Source organism: Vidua macroura, chromosome 9 (assembly GCF_024509145.1).
Source record: "Vidua macroura isolate BioBank_ID:100142 chromosome 9, ASM2450914v1, whole genome shotgun sequence".
NCBI classification, from domain to species: Eukaryota; Metazoa; Chordata; class Aves; order Passeriformes; family Viduidae; genus Vidua; species Vidua macroura.
The window spans coordinates 13895480-13916440 of NC_071579.1; the positions used below are offsets into that span (position 1 = coordinate 13895480).

Sequence of the window (20961 nt, forward strand, 5' to 3'; positions counted from 1 at the left end):
TAAATTCCTTTTTTTAAAAAAAATGTCTTTTTATCTGCCTTTCTATAACTTATTTCAATTTAAGGTCAAATGTAAAGGTCACAGACTAAATACAGGCAGTTCAAATGCTATAAATATCACAGCATGGATGAAATGAAGAAGATTATTTTTTTAATTTGAAGATTAGCATGAACTGTGATTTAATAAGTAAGAATTCCTCTCATTTCCAGTTAATGTTTTGTATTTCCTTGATTTAAGTATGCTGTGATTCCGGAAACTGATACGGTCTGATTATATGATAATTTGTAGGTGGGAAACTTTTGTAAAGTTTCTTCCTGTCTTCAGAGATAAAATGTTCAAATTAGACAAATTTATATGCACCAGTATTTACCAGTGTTTGTATGCATTGTTCATTCTGAATGGACACTGACTTCTAAAACAATTCTGTGGTTTTTCACTGTAGAAGGAATAATTGCAGAAAAGTGAGACAAGCTAAAGAAGGAAGTCATACCTCAAATAAGGAGACATAATCTCAGCAAATAAGGACATTATTTAAAGAACTGCATGGTGAACTTTGCCAGTTATGAGCAGTCTTCATCTTCTGCTGAAGCCACTGCTGTTGACTATTGCTGTAAGTTAGACATTGGGCCTACAGTAAAGGCAAATGTGGGAAATGATCTGTTCCTCAGGCAGATTTTGCCAGAGCACACTCTAGTCTTGCATTTCTGTTGTGAGAATGATGGGTATCTGTCCAGGTGGCCAGCTTTGGCAGGATAATAAATCGATGTTCTTTCTTCTCTGTCCCAGAGGAAGTGTGGAGGAGGGAAAACATCTTCCTTCCAGAGGATATTTGCCTTTGCCATAGTGATAGAAAAAGCTGATGAATAAATCAGCCAGAAAAAAACAAAAACAAAACAAAAAAACAGAAGGGTCAGAAAACTTATGGCAAAGGAAAAAACAGTGAGAATACTGTATATGTCAGGATTCTGGTTGCCATTTCATAAACAACCTTCTTCCTATTTTTGTGTAATTTACTTTAACATCCTGTTTCTTTCTTTATCCCATGTGTGACTTTGGGATTTTGAAAAGGGCTGAAGCCTTAGAAAGGTTTTGTTTATTGTCTATTGGGAGAAGGTGGAGTTTTCTCTGCTAAAATCGAGAAATGTTTAAAGAGAGATAATAGATGCTGCTATAATAAAAATGCCAACTTCCTCCCAAGAGGAGAATGGAAAGAAACATCACAGAAAGAAAAGTGATTTTGATTATATGTATTTACTATTTAATATATTTCATTTGAAACAACTTTGCATTTTGAGATCAATTTTGACATGATTTTCAAGCTGTTTTACAAAGCCAACCTCCACTCTTCAAGTAAGGATATGTATTCTTGTGATAAAGTTTGCAAAATTTTGTGCTGTGGCACAGCCAGCCTTCTGAACTACATCCATGCTTTGCCCTTGAACCCTGGGCTGAGTGGCCCAGCATAGCAAGAGCTCTATAAATTGTCCTGTTCCTCATGACTTCAGTTACACCAATCTGTGCTTGCAAAGAAGCAAGCAAAGCAGCTTCCTAGCCTTTCAGTCATTCCAGTTTGCAGTGTTAGTAAATGTGGTGCTTTCAGGATTAAAAATTATTGAGTAAGTCATTACACAGCTGAAGAGGACAGTGCAAAATCTAATAGGGTATCTTGAAGATTCTCTGTTTGAGTCCCTTGAGCTTTAGACTAGGCCAGAAAGCAAACCTAAGAAGGTGATACGATTAATTTGGGGAAATCTTATGGTTTACAGGTGGGTGCCAACAGGCAGCTCTGTCCACTTGTAGTGCAAAGTCAGCCGATGGTGACACAGCCAAACTGTGGTAACGGGACTGGGATGGCCTGGGAGCAGTGCACTGGCAGGCAGCAACAGCTGTGGGACAGTTCCAAACTTTGACAGAGGCTCTGTGCAATGCTGGGATGCTAAGAAGAGCTCAGTTGATAGAGTTCAGTGGCATTCTCGATTCATAAATGACAGAGATTATTTTGAAGTTGCAGGAGAAAAAGGTTTTGCAGTAGTAGTGTGAGAGGAGAGTAAAGCCGCAGAGCTGGTTTTAGAGAGGCAGAACAGGTGATTCCTAGTTCTAATTGAAATAGTGTTAATACTATTCATTTCTATTTTTCTATGCTGTTTAGGATAAGTTTTAAAAGGCTGCAAGCTTTAGAAAAACATCTGTAAATTTGTATTTCCAAATCTCTTAAATATTTCTCAAATTTCATTTGCTCATCGGATTTTTCTTGTATTGAATTATTATTTCTTGTATTGAATGTATCAGACCCAATGCAGAGACCATTTCTCTCTGAGTGATGTGTAAGCAATTGTATGACTTGTGCTTCCACCATTCTCAAGATTTTAACTTTTAATCTGCTTTTAGCCTGTGTCAGGGATGGGATCCTGGCTTGCAAAATTCTGACTCATCCACTGTAGGTATATTCTGTCCATCTCCATCTCTTTGTAACAACACACTCATGAGCACGTCCAAACAGGATTTCAGTCCCAAGACTGGAAATGGGGAAATAGGAGTGAGATCTCAGGTGCTAGCCAGCTTCTGGACTATTTTCCATGATTCCTACCCAGGTTTAGAGGAATATTGAATTAACTAGAAAAACATTCTTTGTCCTGCAAAAGCAGACCATTCTGTCAAATACTTTGGTGTACAGTTGTGTTTCTTTTAATATACGCTGGAAAAGATAATAAGCAAATAGTTCTAAATGTAAGGGAGAAACAGCAGCAGCACTTAATTATGAAAAAGTTTCCTTTTGGCAAAAGTAGTTAAAAAGTATAACCTCCAATGCAAAACATGTAATGTGTTTTGTAATATGTGGAAATAATAAGAGAATGGGAATATTCTCTATAATATTTTTTATCTTAACTCTATGTGCTACCACCACTTGTCCTTTTATTTGAGCTACTTCATAAGAAAAAATTTCTTGAAATACTTGAGATACTAAAGCAAGACTATTTAATAATGTTTTCAGAATTTTCCTTAATACCTACTTCCCATATACCATTTTTTCTGGTTTTTGTTCTTTTATCTATTTGCATTAATTATTGTGTTTTGTGGAGCAATTGTGATTCCTGTTTTTTTAAGAAAGATTTTAAGTTTTAACATAAAAAGAACTTATGATATTTAAAAGAGATTGTTTTAACATTCTTTGAAATAGCCTCTTAATATGTGGACCTGGAAATTTTACAAATGAATTTGTGACAGAGTCTGACATTCATGCACACCTTGACTAGTAAGTTTCTCAGAGAAGAACCTGTGAAATTTATCTCTGTATAAAGCACCGTTACATTGGCAGGAATGGCAGATTTCATTTCTCTTTAACAGCACGAATTTAAAGCTGCCTTGGGCTCCTGGGTAGTTCCTGCATATTCATATGGGAAGCATCAAGCTGCTCTCACTGTTCCTGAACACTTCTGTGTGTTGTAAACCCAGATGTGACAATCCAGGCTACACTCGCTTTCCCTGCAGGCTCTTGACATTCCACGAGCTCCGAAGAGCTCTTTGAATAATGCAGAGGTCTTGCTTTTGAGACACAGCCAGCAATTACAGCCAAGGTGAAACTGAAGTTCCAATCCCATATCAAGTTAGGCTTGCACTGTGTTTAACCCTCAGTGACTTTAAGGAGTTACTATGAAATTGTTGCAACTGATGTTACTCCATAATCATGAGATTACCAAGAAGTCACAGATGACGTCTCACTTGGTTTTATGCCCTATTTCTTCTAATTAGATCCTGACAGGATTTCCAGTTATTCACAATGGTTTGCTTTACAGCTATGTGCCAGAAAAGTGCTATTTACACTCAAGTCCCATAGGTAACTGTGTTTGCCAGTCAAAACACTAATGTGGTTGTCTGAGTTTTTGCTTTAATTTTCTGTCTAAAACAGACCTGGAAGGATAAACTGAATCTTAAATGGCACATTATAGAAATCCTTATGAAAATGGCTTAGTGCCATGATATGAAATGCATTCATTGAAACATTAGATTTTGTTAGGAAGAGTAAGAAAATGAAAGATCAAGGTAAGTTTACAGGTGATTCACAAAACCAAAACTAACTTCACAAGGAATGTTGTGCAGGATTGTCATCTCCTCAATTATTCATCTTTATAACTGTCTGCAGCTTTAATCTAAATTAGTATCATTTATCAACTGTACAATCCTTTAAAAAACTTAGAAAGTAGTTGTTTCTTTTATTAGAAAAGGAATATAGTGAGCTAGTAGGAACTAGTAAAGAGTGCAGATTAATTTAGTAATTGCTTTCTTCCTGGGTAGGTATGGAGTTTTGAACATATACACTGCTTACTTTTCAATCTTGTGATAAATTTCTCTTCATTCTTGTAATCATTCTGTACTATAGACTTCACCTGAAAATATATCCTCCTTTAAGTTAAATGTGCAAATCTTGTAGTAATCTTTAAATATAATTTTTATTTATTAATTTTCCAATTAATGAATTAGAAAAATAAATTTAAAGTAAATATTCCCATTAACAAATAAAATATGCAGGATAAAGTGAAACAATTTTTATTAAATTGTCTGAGATCCTAAATTGCTGATAGACTATATTTGCTATGTAACAGCATATTTTGTGAAACCATGAGCTACAGCAGGATCCATATGCTGCCCTTAGAGGTAAAATGAAAATCTCTTCATGCCACAAAAATTCAATAGTCATGGCACAAGAGAGCTGAGAGTGCAAGAAAGGCAAAGTCAGCAGCTGGATCTTGGTGCCATAGCAGGTGAATCAGTATAATAAATCACTTACAGTCTGATGGGTTTATATCAAACACTTTAAATCAATAAGAGAGAATTCCTAGAGTGCATTTCTTTTTAGTGGGAGATGTTTGTATTACATTCATTCAAATAATCTAGGAGACTCGGTGTAAGATGATTTGCTTAAAATCTTAATGAATTCATCCTCATACATCTTGGGAAGTTCCTGTGCCTGGACCCTGATGGTCTTGCAGATCCACGTCACCATGCTGCTGAGATCCTGAGTACTGAAAGGCACTACAGAGGTAAGATTAATCTTGAGCTCATGAGCCTATGAGAACTTAACTGGTTGATCCTTGATCCACAGAAGGATTCAACACTACTTTTGAAACATTTATGTCTTCTTTATCTGTTGAAAACTGTGGATTGCACAGGATTGTTCCCTTTCCCATGCGGATGTCCCAGCTTCCAAGTGAAAGTCCTGGCAGTAGGTGCATGATCATCCCACTTAGTCAATGGTGATTTCATTCAGCTCCAGGTTTGCCTGGAGCTGAGCTCTTGAAAGAGAGCTGCCAATATCCATTCCTCATGGCATGGAGCTGACTATAGTAAGAAATTAAGTCAAACAATGCAACATTTTTCCCACCAAGAGGGTCATTAAGCCATCGGTTACTTATAATTTGGTATTCACATACAGTTCTTGGGAAATTTCAGGAGAGATCCTTGGCTAAGAAGTATCAGAATGTTGGAAGTCAGGTATTTCTCGAACTAATTCAGTACAGACTTTTATCCTGCCTGAGAGCAATTTCAAACATGTGACACATTTCTCAAGTTGCCTCTCTTATCACGAGAGAGTAACATGGTCTGTGATAAAAGGTGACACAGCTATGAAAGTCATTCTTGCTCAGTTGTCTATATCAGACTACAGGGGCCGAGGCTTTGATGCCTAGCCAAGTAATTGTCTGGGAAGGGGAAATAAATTCCAGTAACTCTCATCTTTTTTACCCTTGCTTGTTGAGAAAAATTCAGCTGCTTATGGTTTTTATCACTTAGCCACTCCTACTTTGTCATATTCCTTTTGTGGAAGTGTTAATAAACAAAGCAGTTAAGATGATACCTAATTGTTTGGGGAAAAAAAAAGAAAAGAGAGAAATAGTCCAAGTGACAAAACAGCATGTTTTTTATTTAGGGTAGAGCACATTCAAGAGACCAAAGTGGGGTGCTAGGCCCTTAATAGAGTTGCAGCTTGTTTCAAGCATTACTTGATTTATCAGTATGTGTACAGGCACACAAACATACGTATTTTGCTACTGAAAAATGCTTTCTCTTGAATACATGTCATTTTGGCTTGATGGAAGTAAAAATTGGTTCATTCCCAGTTGTTTCTATTTGGATGGTCAGTTTCTTCAGGACTTCAGTCTACTTCTAGAGAGGGGAAGGTGACAAAATCTAGGTAAAAGAGAGATTTCATTTGTGTGTATCTTTAAAAAAAAAATAAACTGAGTGATCCCTGTAATTCTTACCTATATGGAAGATTTAAAAATTATGAATCTTGAATCCTGCAAAGTTAATTCATTTAATTACTTTCTGACATCTGTGTAATATTTCTACCTGTTAGTGAGCCAGTCCACTCAGGGACAACAAAGATAACATTTCTATAACACAAGGCAGCAGAAACACCCAGCCAAGCACAGTATTTCTGAATATAAACCATTGTAAGAGAATAAAAAAGAATATATTCTGGAAGATAAATTGAAGGGTAGTCCATTAGTAGCAGGGCAGTTTTCAGTAGCCTGTGTAGGAGAATCCAAGTTCTGCATTTCTTGCAGGTGGAATGGTCTGGTTTAGATCTTGCTTTCATCATTCACCTTTTTCTTTCTTGGTCCATAGGGACATGCATGTACCTCATCACTGAAGAGCAGGAAGGATGCGGGAAAGAGGGAAGTGACTGATGAACAAGTGTATTGCAGAGCTGCTGCTGGTGAGTAACAAGAAAGCTTGGTCAAAAAGTTCTCCACCACTGTCTTGATAAACTTCTTCTGGCCATATGAAATACAGGCTTTAATAAAGGACACAACAAGATTTAATTGTATTAGAATTTCCTGTGGAATGTTGGGGGAATTATGTAACTTCCTCATATTCCTTCTTAAATGTTTTCATCTGACGTTACCTTGCCATATCCTAAGTTCTAGCTATCATCTGCATTTTGACCCAAAGCCCACTCTATTTTTTCACTCTGTCCATTTTGAATGAGTTTTGTTTGGGGTTTTTTTGTTGTTTTCTCCAGTGAGAACAAATTATTTTGATATGCCTTGGTATATTCAGATCAAAATAAAAGTGAATCTGAAGTCTTACCTCAGAATTCCCAAAGAGATTTTGAATTCTCCAAAGCTTATATTTGAATTTTACTCTTGTTATACACTAGATAATGTTTCAGGAGGGAAACTTCTTTTTACCTATGTCACTATGAAGACAACAGGAGCTCAGCTATCCAAACTAATAAAGTTTGGCTTTGAATACAGAATTTGGTACTTCAAGTATGTGGATTTCAAGGCTATCCAACAGTTTCATTTTTAGATCCAGCACTATTAAAATCATACTTTCAGTTTTTTAGAAATAAAGTTTGGAATTTCCACAGCATGTTTTTTGCCAGTAACAGAAGACTAAGATAAAAAGTAGGGACTTTTTTCTCTAGTGGCTTTTATTTATTATTAGATGAAATTTTTGTTCTTTCTGTGAAGTGGACAATGCTTCCGAATAGAAGAAAATAAGAGAATAGCTATTCTGTAGTCTACTCAAGTTATCACACTTCTGTATTATTTTATCTGGCACCTTTGTGGATTCTGGTTGCCTTCAGACTAACCAGACAGGAAGTGTTCTAACTGAGAAGCTGGTGCCTGAGAAAGATAATGGAGGATGTAGATGCATTTCTTTTTGCATATGGTATTTAAGAAATTCCAGAAAAGGAAAAGAAGCAGATGATAAAACTTTCTTAAGATGTTTCTTTTTCTTTTTCTTCTTGCAATAGATGACAAGTTAGATGTGGAGTACAATTGTGAGGTGTGATGTGGGTTACAGGGTAATGCGTTGGTGTTCTTTTTGTAGTTAGGTACAAAGTTACAATTCCTGAAACAGACACAACCCTTTAAATAGATATGCATGTAGATCTCATCCTTCCCATCCGGAGATGAAAATTATAGGGAGTCAGTGATGCTCTCCTCCCCCTCTTGGCGCTATACAGAGGTTGTATTATTGTCAGGTGGTGAGAAAGCAGGTGGAGGGGGCCAGGAGAAGCAAAGTTTTGGGGAAGCTTTGGGAACCAAAAATGCAGGTGCTCTGAGGAAGAAGACAGTGCATAACCCATAGAGCAGGCTATTGAAGTTGCTGAGAACTGAAAATGTTGAGGCTGGCAGATCATTTTCTGCTTTATTAGCCATGTAATCAGCAGCCTTCATACATGTCCTCCAGCTTCATGCTTTTTCAGTTACTTTATCAAGATATGACCATATTAAAGGCATTACCTTGCATGTGGTGCCTGAAGGGCATTCCTTCTTTGCTGATGTGAGTTTTGCCTCTGAGATTAGTTCTCATTTGAGTTACAGCACAGTCCTCTGGCTCTTTTTCTTGAGGCATGATCATCCTGCAGAGGTATCAGACACTCTTTGCATGGGGTGGAAGTTTTTCATCCCAGCTGCTTCTGTAAAGCATCTGAAACTCTGAGGCTTTCTTTACTCAGAGCCCCAGTGCACATCCCAAGAATATCTTTCCTGAGATGTGTGAGGGCTGCAGTTTGAATGGGGGACCTAAGTATGGACTTGCTGTAACACCTCTTTGATATGAGGCTAAAGAACTGTTGAGTCAGACTTTGCTGCATCCTATTACCGGAATGTCAGATCAGATGAGTTTCTTTGTACCTTCTTTTTTCTTGTATTTCTTCTGTCAAAAGGTCAGAGGAAATTTCTCTCTCTTCACCATAGGTCCTTGGCCAAAAATCACAAAACCAGTGGTGAAGGTTTTAAGAATCCAGATTCTGCAAAAGGTTAGGTTTCCAGTTTCTCCTAATAGCCTCCATGAGACAGGAGGAGAAAATGCAGGAAAAAGTATATAAACATTGGATAACTAACATGTTGAATAACGTGCATTTTGTTCAAATAGTTCATTAAGATTTCAATAACTTGTTATCTCTTTTGCTTAGAGGAAGCTAATATAGGTATTTAATAGGATTGCAGAAGTAGGAGTTAAAGCAAATGATTAGCACAGTTCTGAAATGGTATCTTTTCTTAAATTCCAGACAAGTCTGATGTAAACTTTAGTTTCCTGAAGGACACTTGTATTTTCTTATGCCAGGCCGAAAATTGCGTTCAGTATTTCCAAACTCCGTTTTACAACACATAATGGTTTTATCTTTGTTTGTCCATCAAAGCCTTAGAAGTCTCTTTTGATTACTAGATGTACTGAAAAACATGTAGTTACATCCCAGTGCTTAATTCTTTCATTTTTTTTGCCTTTAGTAATATTCTTGTAATACTTGTTTCATTCCAGTCCTCATTACACTCTGCATGTGTCCAGATTTCTTCCAGTTGGTACTATAATACGTATCTCACTGTGGATGTAGATGCATCCTCTATTTTTACCTCCAGCATCCTCCTCTGTGCTGTTTGAATAAAAAATCAGATTATCTGAACTCTCAAGGTCAAGTGCTAAAACTTGTCAGCTGATCTCTGTTTGTTTACAGACAGAACAGACAGTTGTGAAAATAACCCTACTTGGTGCCCATCTTCCTATTTTGAGGTTGATGCTGAGGGTAGTAGGAGCAACAGAAATGTACATATTCTATTTAAAATACAAAGAAGGCTTACACTTGAAGTTGTTTAAAGAGAAAGTTTTTTAAAACTTTTCAAATTTTTGGCAGATTTGTACTTCCTTTTGTAATATTTATTGGCTAACTCTGCTCTTACCTGCACCGTCTGAGTTGAATTTGTCTGATCACTCAGTATAGTAATCCCTCTGGTAAGGATCCAGCTCCAGTGAAGTTAATGGCAGCTGCCCAGTTTAATTTACTGAGACCAGGATCAGAGTTATTTCCTATTTCATGTTATCTGATAAAGGACTTGATTAAAACTTTTCCAGTATGCAGAATAGCCTCCTATGTTTAATTTTTTTCCGTTTAGAAACTGATTTCCCAGAAACAAGGAAATACTGCCCTTTCTCCTTCAGCTTAGCTTCTGATGATTATTTAAGCAGTCCAAGCAAAGAGTTTCATTTTTTGCTTTTCTCTGACTACGATTTAAAAGTAATTATTTGCAACTTAAGTGAGAGAGTACACTTTCCTGCAACAAGACCATTTTCTATGCATTAAAATCACATTGTGTAGATGTGTTATTTCCTATCCTGGATAGCTCTTGGATTTTTGGATTTGATAGCAGTACTTCCAGAACAGTACTCTGCTTGCATTTTGTGTGTTTTGTTCTTCCTCCTCCTTCTCCACCTCCTTCTCTGCCTTCTCCTTCTTCTCCTTTTCCTTCTCCTCTAACAAAAAAAAAAAAAAAAAATATGATGGTGATAATAAAAAAAATATTATGGTAGAATCCACTGTAGCAATTTCATTGAATTTTAGTTTTGGTTAGGCATTTCTAGATGCTTCAGATTTCCCTGTTTTATTGCCTTCCGGGTAATTCTTGGATTGTCTTGGGGTGGTTTTTTTAATTTGTTGTTGTTGTTGTTGTTGTTGTTGTTGTTGTTGTTGTTGTTGTCGTCCCCAGCTCCCTCAGCTGCTCCTGGTGAGATCTGTGCTCCAGCCCCTTCCCCAGCTCCGCTGCCCTTCCCCGGCCTGGCTCCAGCCCCTCAGTGTCTCCCCTGAGGTGATGGGCCCACAGCTGGGCACAGCTCTCGAGGTGTGGCCTCACCAGTGCCGAGTACAGGGGCACAATCACTGCCCTGCTCCTGCTGGCCACACTATTCCTGATACAGGCCACGATGCCCCTGGCCTTCTTGGCCACCTGGGCACACGCTGGGTCACGTTCAGCTGCTGTCAACCAGCACTCTCAGGCTTTTTCCCACTGGGCAGCTTTCCAGCCACTCTTCCCCAAGCCTGTAGTGCTGTAGCCTGTTGTGAGCTAAGAGCAGGACCTGACACCTCACTGTACTGAACCTCATCCAATTGGCCTCAGTGAATTTATCCAGCCTGTCCAGACCCCTCTGTACTCTGTACCGGAGTTACTTAAGTAGTTGAATGAATAAAAAACTGAGATTTAGAAACCTTTATCCATTCTTTGCATTCACAGCATTTTCCAACTGAAAATTAAACACTGAAAACATTATTTTACTTTTTTTCCTAACATCGCTGCCATATTAGCCAGCAAGAGTTGTCCTCAGAAATATTCCAAACTGGATTTGTATATCCACTGTAAAGTGGCATTGGGAATATTAATTCATTCCATTAATTTGAAGAGTATGAGCCTGATTCAAGCTGATGAACTCAGATCTCCAGACTTCTGTTATCTGATCTTATTCTTCATTTTTAGAGATCAAAAATACTTAGGAACATGAGTAACAACACCTCTTAAACTGGTAGCAGTTTTCAAATGAAATACTGAGTCATGTAATGTTATTTACAGAGCTGAGCATTGTTAGAACTGTTCTGAAGACTCAATCCCAACAAAAATATTTTCATTAAAAGCAAAATTGAATAACTTTTTGTCTGAGATATAGTTGCATTCAATTACTTGAACTTACACACATTCTTTCATTTTATCAGTTGTTTGCAGGATCAGATCTGAAACAGATTTTTTCAAATGTTGTAGGCACTGTATTTACAAGTGTTACTATTAATTTTCCTGAGCTATCACAACAGCAGCAGAGGGCGCTGAGCCAACGGACACCGCCCGATATGGGTTTCTTCCTCCCTGCTCTGGACGGGGAAGTCCAGGGATTTCCCACTCTGCACCAAGGAGAGAGAGCCTTTATAAAGAGCAAGCTGGAGCTCTTGTAATAAACTGTTGCAGAGCAGCAAGATCTCACAGCGCTTCTTCACAGAAAACAGAAAGCAAACTTTTGAATTTACTTTCTTTACCCAGTAACAGCCATTACAAATGTTTAAAGAGATGGGAAGAACAAGCCAGGCTGTGCTAGTAATTCTGTGTGTGTTAAGGACTGGTAAGTTGGGGAAGGTGGGGGTTGGTGGTGCTTTTTAAATTTTTTTTAACTTTGTTAAGTGTAAACTGACCTAAAATTTGCTGTTTGATCTTTATTTCTCTTTTCTCCAATTACCTTTTCATTTCAGTGAATGCAACTGTCAATTAAGTAGCTCTGTCAAAATGTCAGGAAGCTTTTTTTTGACATTTACTTTGAGCTTTTCTGTGCTCTGCAATGACTCAGTCGTTTTCCTATTGAGTTTGCTAAAAGACAGTCTAGGAGACAACTGCAGTATATCACTGGATGCTTGATTTTTTACTCACTCCTGACAGTAGTAGGCAAATTTGGTACTAAATGTCCTGTTGAAAGTGTTTCTGCTGTTGTCTTTGCTATCTACCTGCTACCTCTCCCCTCAAATGTTACAAAGTTTTAGAACCAGATCCACCTGACAAAAAAAATTATATTGTGCCAATGCATTTATTTAAATTTGGTTGATGCCATTTTATACATGAAAACTGTCAATCATCTGAGTCTGTATTGTCTTTGACAAAAAATAGCAATGTTTATGGGGTGTTTTGAATATGTAAACCACTGTATGAGCTTTGTTAGTTTAACTTCCACACAACCATAAAGTAAAGAAATGAGGCATAAAGACCCTCATGTCACAGTAGAACATGAGAAGAAATAGGAAGATAAAAGTTGAGAAAGCTGCTGAACTGATGTGTGTTTTCTCTTTTGTAGTTAAAGCTTTTGAAATGGAAATTATACCTGCTGAAAGAATTGTGGCACAGATTGGAAGCACACTCATGCTCACGTGCAATACTACTGGCTGTGCATCACCAAGTTTTTCCTGGAGAACACAGATGGACAGCCCCCTTGGAGGAAAAGTCAGGAACCACAGGACATATTCTACATTGACTATGAATCCAGTTAGCATTGTGAATTCTCATTCTTATCTTTGTACTGTCATATGTGATGAGAGAGAGAAAAAGGAGAAGAGTGTCAAAGTTGAACTTTACTGTAAGTAAAAATGTAAAATTCTCTTTAAATAGTACATATTGATAGAAAACCCAAGAGTTGTTTTAGATATTGTGGTTACCAGTTAACTTTTAATTCTAGGATAATGAGTGTTATAGCTCAACATATACTTCCTTCTGAGATTCCTTTATATGTCTGTTCAGGACACTTTCTTAGACCTTTTCTGCTTAGCTTTCTGCATTGAAGATTGTATGTACTAGTATTATTTATTCTTATTTTGGTAATTCTTGAAAGCCAAAACATACACTGCCTGAATGCATTCCCAGAGCTGGGGGAATAAAAATCAAAACTTTTGTAGTTTGCAAGAGAATAATTCAGATGTCTAAACCTACCAGCACAGAAAACAGGATAGCACTAGTGTATAGATTGCTCTGAATGCCTATAGTTAAGCAGCTGTATCACTGCCTAGGTGCCATGCTGAATCTTACTTATCTTTTGTGGTCATGTTTCAAAAATTGTAGAAATAAACTTCCTGTTAGTATATGAACTGCTTATAAAGGACCTGTAGGTCTTCAGATCAAGATATGTCTTGTAATAATGTTGATAGAATGTCATGTTTTGAGCACCTCTAAACTCAAGATATTTGGTGTCTGGATCTTGCTGTTATGTTGACCCTACTGTTCATGTCTGCTAGTCTAAAGAAATTGATTTTATTCTTTTAGCTTTCCCCAGTGATCCTATCATTGAGATCAGCCCATCCTTAGTTGCTGGAGAACCAGCCACTGTCATCTGTAAAATTCCTGATGTGTATCCTTCTGATCACCTGGAAGTTTTCCTAAAGAAAGATGAACATGTTCTTCATGAGAAATATTTTTTGGAAGATGACAGCACAAATACAGAGACCAAAACTGTGACATATACATTTCATCCCATGGCTGAAGATGCTGGGAAAGAGATCACCTGTGTGGCCAGGCTACCAATTGATGATATGGATTTTGAGCCCAAAGAAAGAACATCTTCTCAGAAACTTAATGCAAATTGTAAGTATTTTTGTACAAGGGCTTTGGCTAGTTTAGCTTTCAAAGTTGCAAGCAAAACATCTTACTAAGTCTGGAAAAATTGTCCCACTGTGCTACTGGGATACATATTTTTCATTTTCTTCTTGGTATTCTGTGACATGTACCTCTAGAAAAGCTAGTGTTAGAGATGTGCATGTCATTCTTCATTTACATACTGATCTTGTCTTCTTTTTGTTCTCTTACAGTTGGTCCACAAAATACTGTCATTACTGCATCTCCAGGCAACTCAGCAATGGAAGGAGAATCTCTGAACCTCACTTGTGTGACTCAGAGTAACCCGCCAGCACAAATAGTTTGGAGTAAATATTTGGCTGAAGAAAGTATCCAGCATCTGATAAAAAACAATGTTCTTTCTATTCCCCATGTCCATTTCAATGATTCAGGACTGTACATCTGTGAAGTAATTAATCTGGTAACTAATAAAACAGAGAAAGCAACTGTGGACATTATTATACAAGGTACAAATCTGTTTGAGTTTCACTTGTATTATCCAGTTCCTAACTGGCTGAACTCTGTTAGGTTGGAGGATGCTGAAACACTGAAAATTAGGAAAATATGGGGCTTTCCTTGCTACATATTCAGGATTCAGCTTCAATTTAAGGCTGTTCCTCATGCACTGTAATTTTTCTTTCTATATTTAATTTTCAGCTAATTCTCTCAGTACTGCTGTTGTATGTGCACATTTCAATACATTTCCCCACAATGCAACACTAAAAGTCACAAAAGAGTCTGAGAAAGTGGTGGGGACACACACTGTTATTTCTGTAACACGCATACCAATTTCACAGGGACATCAGTCTCCTCTTTGAACTAGTAGTTTTAGTCATTAGTATTAAATTTAATAGGCATTTAATGGTAAAACTGTTTTGGACATAATAATATTATTGTTGTAATATTTTGTGATTGATTGATTGACTGCTACTGTTTTGACTGAGCCAAAAGTCTTAGATTGAGTCTGGGATCAAAACCAAAATAAACAGATTCTTGAGCTAGCAATTCCTCTTTCTTAAAACCTTCTCCATCTTTTGTACCTTTGCATTACTCTAACAGCCTTTGCTTTTGCCATGCAGGTGCTCCAGTCATTACAAAACTCTCCATTGAACCTTCTACAACAGTTCAGGAAGGAGAAAATGTTTCCATACAATGTTCTGCTGAAAGTAACCCTCCTCCCAAGATTATTTTAAGGAGAAAATCTGACAATGCAGACATAGAGTCTTACAGTGCCAGGAGTATTCTTCATCTTCCATCTGTGATGTTCCAAAATGGAGGAGACTATGAATGTGTAGCAGAAAATAAGTTTGGGAACAGTAAAAGTGAAATCACACTTAATGTCAAATGTAAGTATGTGTAAAGTTTTCCTAGTCATTAAAAATAATTAGTTAGTTCTTCAGTGATAAATATAACCAAATTAAACAAAACCCTCTGAGAACAAAGAATCATCATAGTCCTCTGCTTTTCCCTAAGAAAGGAGCAGTGCTGATGAACAAAACAAAGTCATGAAATCTTTAATGTAATGACAGTCTTTAGTTCAGATTTGAATGAGTGAGAAACTGATCTACATGGTTAGAAGTATTTGGTTAGAATGTCTAGGCCATGGAGGGTTTGTACAGAAACTCTGATAACATGTGCTTTACTTTTGTTTTGAGAATGAAAAAGAGATTAGCTTTGGGAGGGTGACAATCTAGTATCCAATAAGACATGTTGGATCCATCTCTAAAAAAATTCAGTGATGATTAACTATAGGACTCTTCCTTTCAGATGGACCAAAGAATACAATGATCACTGTTTTCCCTACTGCTGCTCTTAAAGAAGGAGAAACTGTGACAATGAAATGTACTAGTTCTGGTAATCCAGCTCCTGTGATCTCCTGGAAGAAAAAGAAGGCCACCGGAGAGTCTGAGAAAATTTCTAAAAATGCAACTATAACTATAGAGAACTTGAAAAGTCAAGATCTGGGGCTTTATGAATGTGAAGCTTATAATCAATTTGGCAAGGAAGAAAAAGCTGTGAAATTATATATTCAAGGTTTGTAGAACAAGATGGAAAACAAGTTTTTTGATTTATGTATTTTAGGTCCAGATCTTCTTCTTGAAGAATGAGGTAATTGTGTCTTTGATGTCAATGGAGTTAAAAGGTGGCTCTAATGTCACTAAGTGATTTAGGAAGCTTTAAACAATGAAGCGTGAAGTCTGCCTGAATACAGATAGATTGTGAAAAGTTCTTTAGTCGATGGGGCTTCCATCACTCCTTCCAATTGCCAAGTGAATGCGTGAGGGAAAGAAGGCATGCAGTGCCTGGAAGGAAATATCCTTCTAAGCAGGCCTCAGTGGATATCTGCATAGGAAAGATTCAAGGAGACAGTACATGCTGAAGCTCCTCTATGGAAGCAGCTCCTTGCTTCTTCCCTAAGCTTCAACTCTGTGTCCTGCTCTTACAAGCTGCATTTAAGCTACAAGAAATGCTGATTCCTCAGCTTAGACGGAATGATAGCAAGGTTTCATTTTCAATAGTAATAAGACTTCTCTGCTTTAGCTCTGCTGCTTCTGCCTATTGCATAGCAACAGTGTCTTGCTTAGGGATCACTTCTGCCACCAATTCAGCTCTCTTCCCTGTTCTTTACTATTTTTATAGCTGCACCAAAGAATACACTTTTGATTTCCCTCTCAAGCAAAGCGAAACAAGGACAAAGTGTTACTATTCCTTGCATATCTGCAGATGTTGCATCTCTTAGGACTAGTCTGTAAAAGAAAGTTGGTGATGCATTCACAACCCTTGAAACAGTAGATAGCAAATATACAACAGGCAGGGTTCAGCTAAGGGATGCAGGAAAATACACATGCATACCATTAATGAACTGGGGGAGCAGTCTCAGCACATAGTACTTATGTCAAAGGTTAGTTAATATAACTGCTGTGCAGAGTTCATACTAGGATTTGTTTTACACAGAGTGACATCTTCAGTATCATTAAGAATGAATTGTCTTTAAAAAACCTGACATGAGTTGCACAGGTTCTTGTCAAAGTGATAGGGTCTTAATGCTAATGAAAACTCCAAAATAGCAGATGCATAAAATAATTGCTTCTTCAAATTTTTTTCGTATTTCCACTTCATCTTTTGAAAACAGGATATAAAATTGCAGAACCTTGTGAAAAAGAAATACAGTTCTAGGACTCCTTTCTTTACCTTTTCTATTTCTTTTCTGCTGAAAGGGGACATCAGCCTCTGGGTTTGTTGGTCTGTGCCCTTTCATGAACTCAAACAAACAAACCATGAATTTGAAATAAGAAAAGGAGTCTCCATATAATGTAAAACTTATGCAACATACTCTATCAATTGATAAAATGTTCTTTTTGCCAGCTGCTGTTGGCTTCAGTGGATAGCTGGTGACAGAGCAGTGTCTAAAGCTACAGGCTCAACTACTACAGTGGGCCCATTAACTGGATTAGAATTTTGCATGTAAAAGCTGCTGATGCCTCATGTGTTTTGCTTCTGTTTGTTGCTAAATCCTACCTTGAATTTCTTTTCAGTTCCTCTCCAAAATATTACTGTGTTAGTATATCCATCAGAAAATGTTCAAGAAGTAGAAAATATCACTGTTACATGTAGCACATACACCCTCAGAGATGGTCCTGAAAAAAAAGCCCTTCAGGAGAAATTATTCTGCTGTCAGTGAATGGAAATTTTATACTCTGCAGTGTCACCAAAAATTATACACACATATATGTCCTTCATATTTTCATTAAGGTTGGAACATTACAGAGATTGAGATAGCTGTTGTATGTAGCTGGGTCTATTGCCTTAAACATATTTTGTTTGTTATTTTTAGTGAAATTTGTGTCAAGGTGAGCGCAACTAGTTAATAGCTGTGCCTTGCATGACAGTACTGTTGTTAACCTGAAAAAAAAAGCCTCACCCAAAATCAAACCAAACAACCTGGTCAGAATAAGCTGTATTTTAACCTCCTTTCAGTGTGCCTGTCATTGTCTCTCTTACCCGAGTTGGTGTGGTAGCTTTAAGGAAAGGGCCACAAAAAGGTGATTCCCAGCTGCATTTCTGTCCACATGCATGGACAGTGAGACTAATCCAGGGAAGGTTGTGTTTCACAAAAAATATAAATATTTAGCTTTTAAAACATGGTCTTCCCCTTGAAGGATGAATTTCAGGAGGTTGAAACATACCCAACTGTTTGCTGGGTATAAGATGTGGTATTCCTCTTGCATTCTTGGTGAATTTCATGGTATTCTTCATTGTAGATGATATCAGATAGGTTTGAACTTGCATGGACCAATTCAAGATCAAGATAGTGGCTAGGAATTAAAGTATGTAATATGAAGTTCTAAAGAAAAAAATGTAAGGAAAACACAAAAAGTATGCTTGGTGCATGAAAACAGAAATATGTTTCAAATGAAGGTCATTAATAACACTGCTTTTACAGTGATGCCCATGTATCTGTTTCAAACAATATTTACGCTTTTTTTTTCTCCTTTTGTCTCCATTTTCAGCAAGATTGGAAGAACCAGATCAGATGATACCATTGATTATTGCATTCTCATCTGTAGCAGCAGTAGCGGTACCTGCAGTTGCAATTTTGATCTATGTGTCAAGACAAGCAAAGATCAATGGATCCTACAGTCTTGTAAAAGCACTCAGGTTGAAAGTGTGATCATGTGAATACGAGTCTTTAGTTGATAATAAGCACATTTATTTATTGCTGTGACTGGTTCTACTCTTCAGTAACATATGGTAACAAACAAGTGACTTAAGAACAGCACAATGTGATAGCAAATGGGCTTATTTTCATGTTTTGATAAGTGTTTTGGTATTTAAATTAAAGGAAGAGCTAGAATCCTGAACTAGAAATTGGTAAATCATTTCTGTGTTGCAGCATTCTGAACGAAGAGTTCTGTGGAGAACTAGGTTTGTACATAGTGTATAATTTGTGTTATGAATATGTTCAACTAAATACCAGTTTGTAAAACTGAAGTCTAATTGCAACTGTACAGAGAAATTTTGTTAATTCAAATATATAAATCAATATTGCTTGAGCTGATCAGATGATTTTTATTTTGTATTATTCTGCAGCATGAATGTTTTTTAATATAATTTGTCTGGTTGTGGTAATGTTTGGAAAACGTTCTCTTTTGACTGATATTGCCATAAATTCTGTACCTTCAGTGAAGTTACACAATCACTGGGCTATGCATTTCTAACAAATTTAAATTAATTTAAGCCTTTCAGGCTCATTTGTAAAACATTTTATTTTAAATATTATTCAAAAAATGTCTGGGGTTATAATCTAGTAAGTTCTAGGAATGCTAACGTATTCTTGCTGGCTTCAATCATTCTCAGATCAATGTCAGAATTCCGTTATTTTGTGATGAGCCAAATCAGACCTTTCTTGTAAAATATCAACGGATTGTAAAAATGCTTTACAGATATCCACTGCAAAATAAAACTATGAGTAGATTTCTTTGACTAAATCCCCCTAGTGATGCATGTTTAAGATTATGCCAGAATACACATTACTGTGGAAGGAAGTTGTCCTTGGCAGCAGCAGTTGTGGGTGTCATGGGAAAGACACAAACAAGGCCAGCAGCCACAAGGCATAGGCAGGGGGCACAGGCAAAATCTGTGCACCTCAGCGATGGTGGGTGAGTTGGTTCCTGAAGAAATGCCCTTCCCAAGCTCCTCACTGAAAATCTAAACCACATGCTTGACAATTTTCCTTTTAACAGAGAGCCGGTGTTTGCATGCTTCACTCTGGTTAGTGCCTCTTTCACCACACACTTTCCAGAGCTGGCAAAATGGCTGTGAAAATAGTGAACTTCTGGTGCAGAAGCAAAGATGGAGGGAAGGAGAGGTGGAATTTGATATTTTTCCTCCTTACCTCCCTTCTCCTGACCAGCAGTGGTGCTTTGACTGATCTGGGTGTTGATGTTCAGCACCGAAGGCAAAGTTGTGGGAGATGCAGGCTCTGTGGCTGAGATGTTGAATGCTGATGCACTGTGGCCTGATCCACTGTGCTAGGCAAGGAAGGTGGGCCTGGCTCCTCCAGGCTTGCACACAAGAAGCTCAAGCAGAGATATGTGAAAAGAATATGTTTTTACATTATACACATGGTGACAACTGCTGCCAACAGCAATGCAAATGCAGGTGCTAGCTCTGGGATGAGGCTAGTTCTGGGATGAGGCAGTGGTGCACTTCTTCCATATTTTTTCATAGTGTGTTCAGCAGTGTTTTGTGCACAGTAAATCAGTTCATCCAGTCTATCTAGATTGGAAAGGGAGGCTTGGAAAGTGGGGGTGTAGCAGAAAAATGGGAGAGCAGTGTGGACTTGGCTTGGAGAAATGTGAGCATGCAGTAGGAGGGTGAAGAAAAGATTGAAGACAGAGGAGGAGGAGAGCTTTGACAGGCCCATGACATAAATTTCTTGGAGGTGGTGCCAGGCATATTTATTCAGAATAATGTCAGGCCTGTCTCAGTGCTGTCTTGTGAATAAACCAGAAAGTATGATTTTTTCCACTGTGCAAAACTTTGGTGCACACACATTTTGCCTAATCAGTGAGGTTCTGGTGTCTGTATTGCAGGAAGGACAGCTAGGAAAGATACAGGGAAGGAGGATTGGAAAACAGGGCAAATGAAAATGCCTGGGACTTTCCAGTTTGGAGAGAGAATGCTGAAGGAGGAGGGGTTCTGACTGATGTTTTCCAAATTGTGAAAGCAGTTGATAGCAAACAACAGATGCAAAACTGTTTGCTAAATTATGCAATACCAGAACTACAGGAAAAACTAAGGAGAAAGTGTTTTAATAAAAATAATAGAACGGTACTTTTTTACAGGGTGAATATTAATCTACTGAAAGCTGCTGCAGAAGGGTCAGGGGGATAACAATATCAATTGGTTCAAAAGCAGAATGGAAAAAATAATGGGCTAAAGGTCCATAAAAAAAACCCAAAAGGGAGTAGACAGAAATGTACTGTACAACATTCCTTATTCAATGGCCATTGATGCTGAGCAATCCTCAGGATATATACCA

General features: G+C 37.6%; 1 protein-coding gene across 3 annotated transcripts; it reads left to right on the top strand.

Annotated features, from left to right (window-relative positions):
* Nucleotides 1–4989: 4989 nt before the first annotated feature.
* Nucleotides 4990–19405, top strand: VCAM1 (vascular cell adhesion molecule 1). 3 transcript variants are annotated; one of them, XM_053985068.1, is made up of 8 exons: nucleotides 4990–5039; nucleotides 6625–6715; nucleotides 12610–12888; nucleotides 13569–13886; nucleotides 14111–14383; nucleotides 14996–15262; nucleotides 15684–15950; nucleotides 18428–19405. In XM_053985068.1, the coding sequence occupies exons 3-8, from the start codon at nucleotides 12624–12626 to the stop codon at nucleotides 18586–18588; spliced, it is 1551 nt and encodes a 516-aa protein (XP_053841043.1). In that variant the 5' UTR covers nucleotides 4990–5039; nucleotides 6625–6715; nucleotides 12610–12623; the 3' UTR covers nucleotides 18589–19405. The 3 variants fall into 3 exon arrangements, with proteins under 3 accessions (XP_053841043.1, XP_053841044.1, XP_053841042.1); XM_053985069.1 differs by lacking the exon at nucleotides 4990–5039 and adding an exon at nucleotides 6130–6187; XM_053985067.1 differs by lacking the exons at nucleotides 4990–5039; nucleotides 6625–6715 and adding an exon at nucleotides 11700–11889.
* Nucleotides 19406–20961: the final 1556 nt, after the last annotated feature.

Bases quoted from the DNA above. Each gene is read 5' to 3' on its own strand.
- VCAM1 (XM_053985067.1), top strand. From the start codon at position 11,826: ATGTTTAAAGAGATGGGAAGAACAAGCCAGGCTGTGCTAGTAATTCTG. The intron at 15,263-15,683 runs GTAAGTATGTGT...TCTTCCTTTCAG, and splicing joins AATCACACTTAATGTCAAAT to ATGGACCAAAGAATACAATG. The intron at 15,951-18,427 runs GTTTGTAGAACA...CTCCATTTTCAG, and splicing joins TGTGAAATTATATATTCAAG to CAAGATTGGAAGAACCAGAT.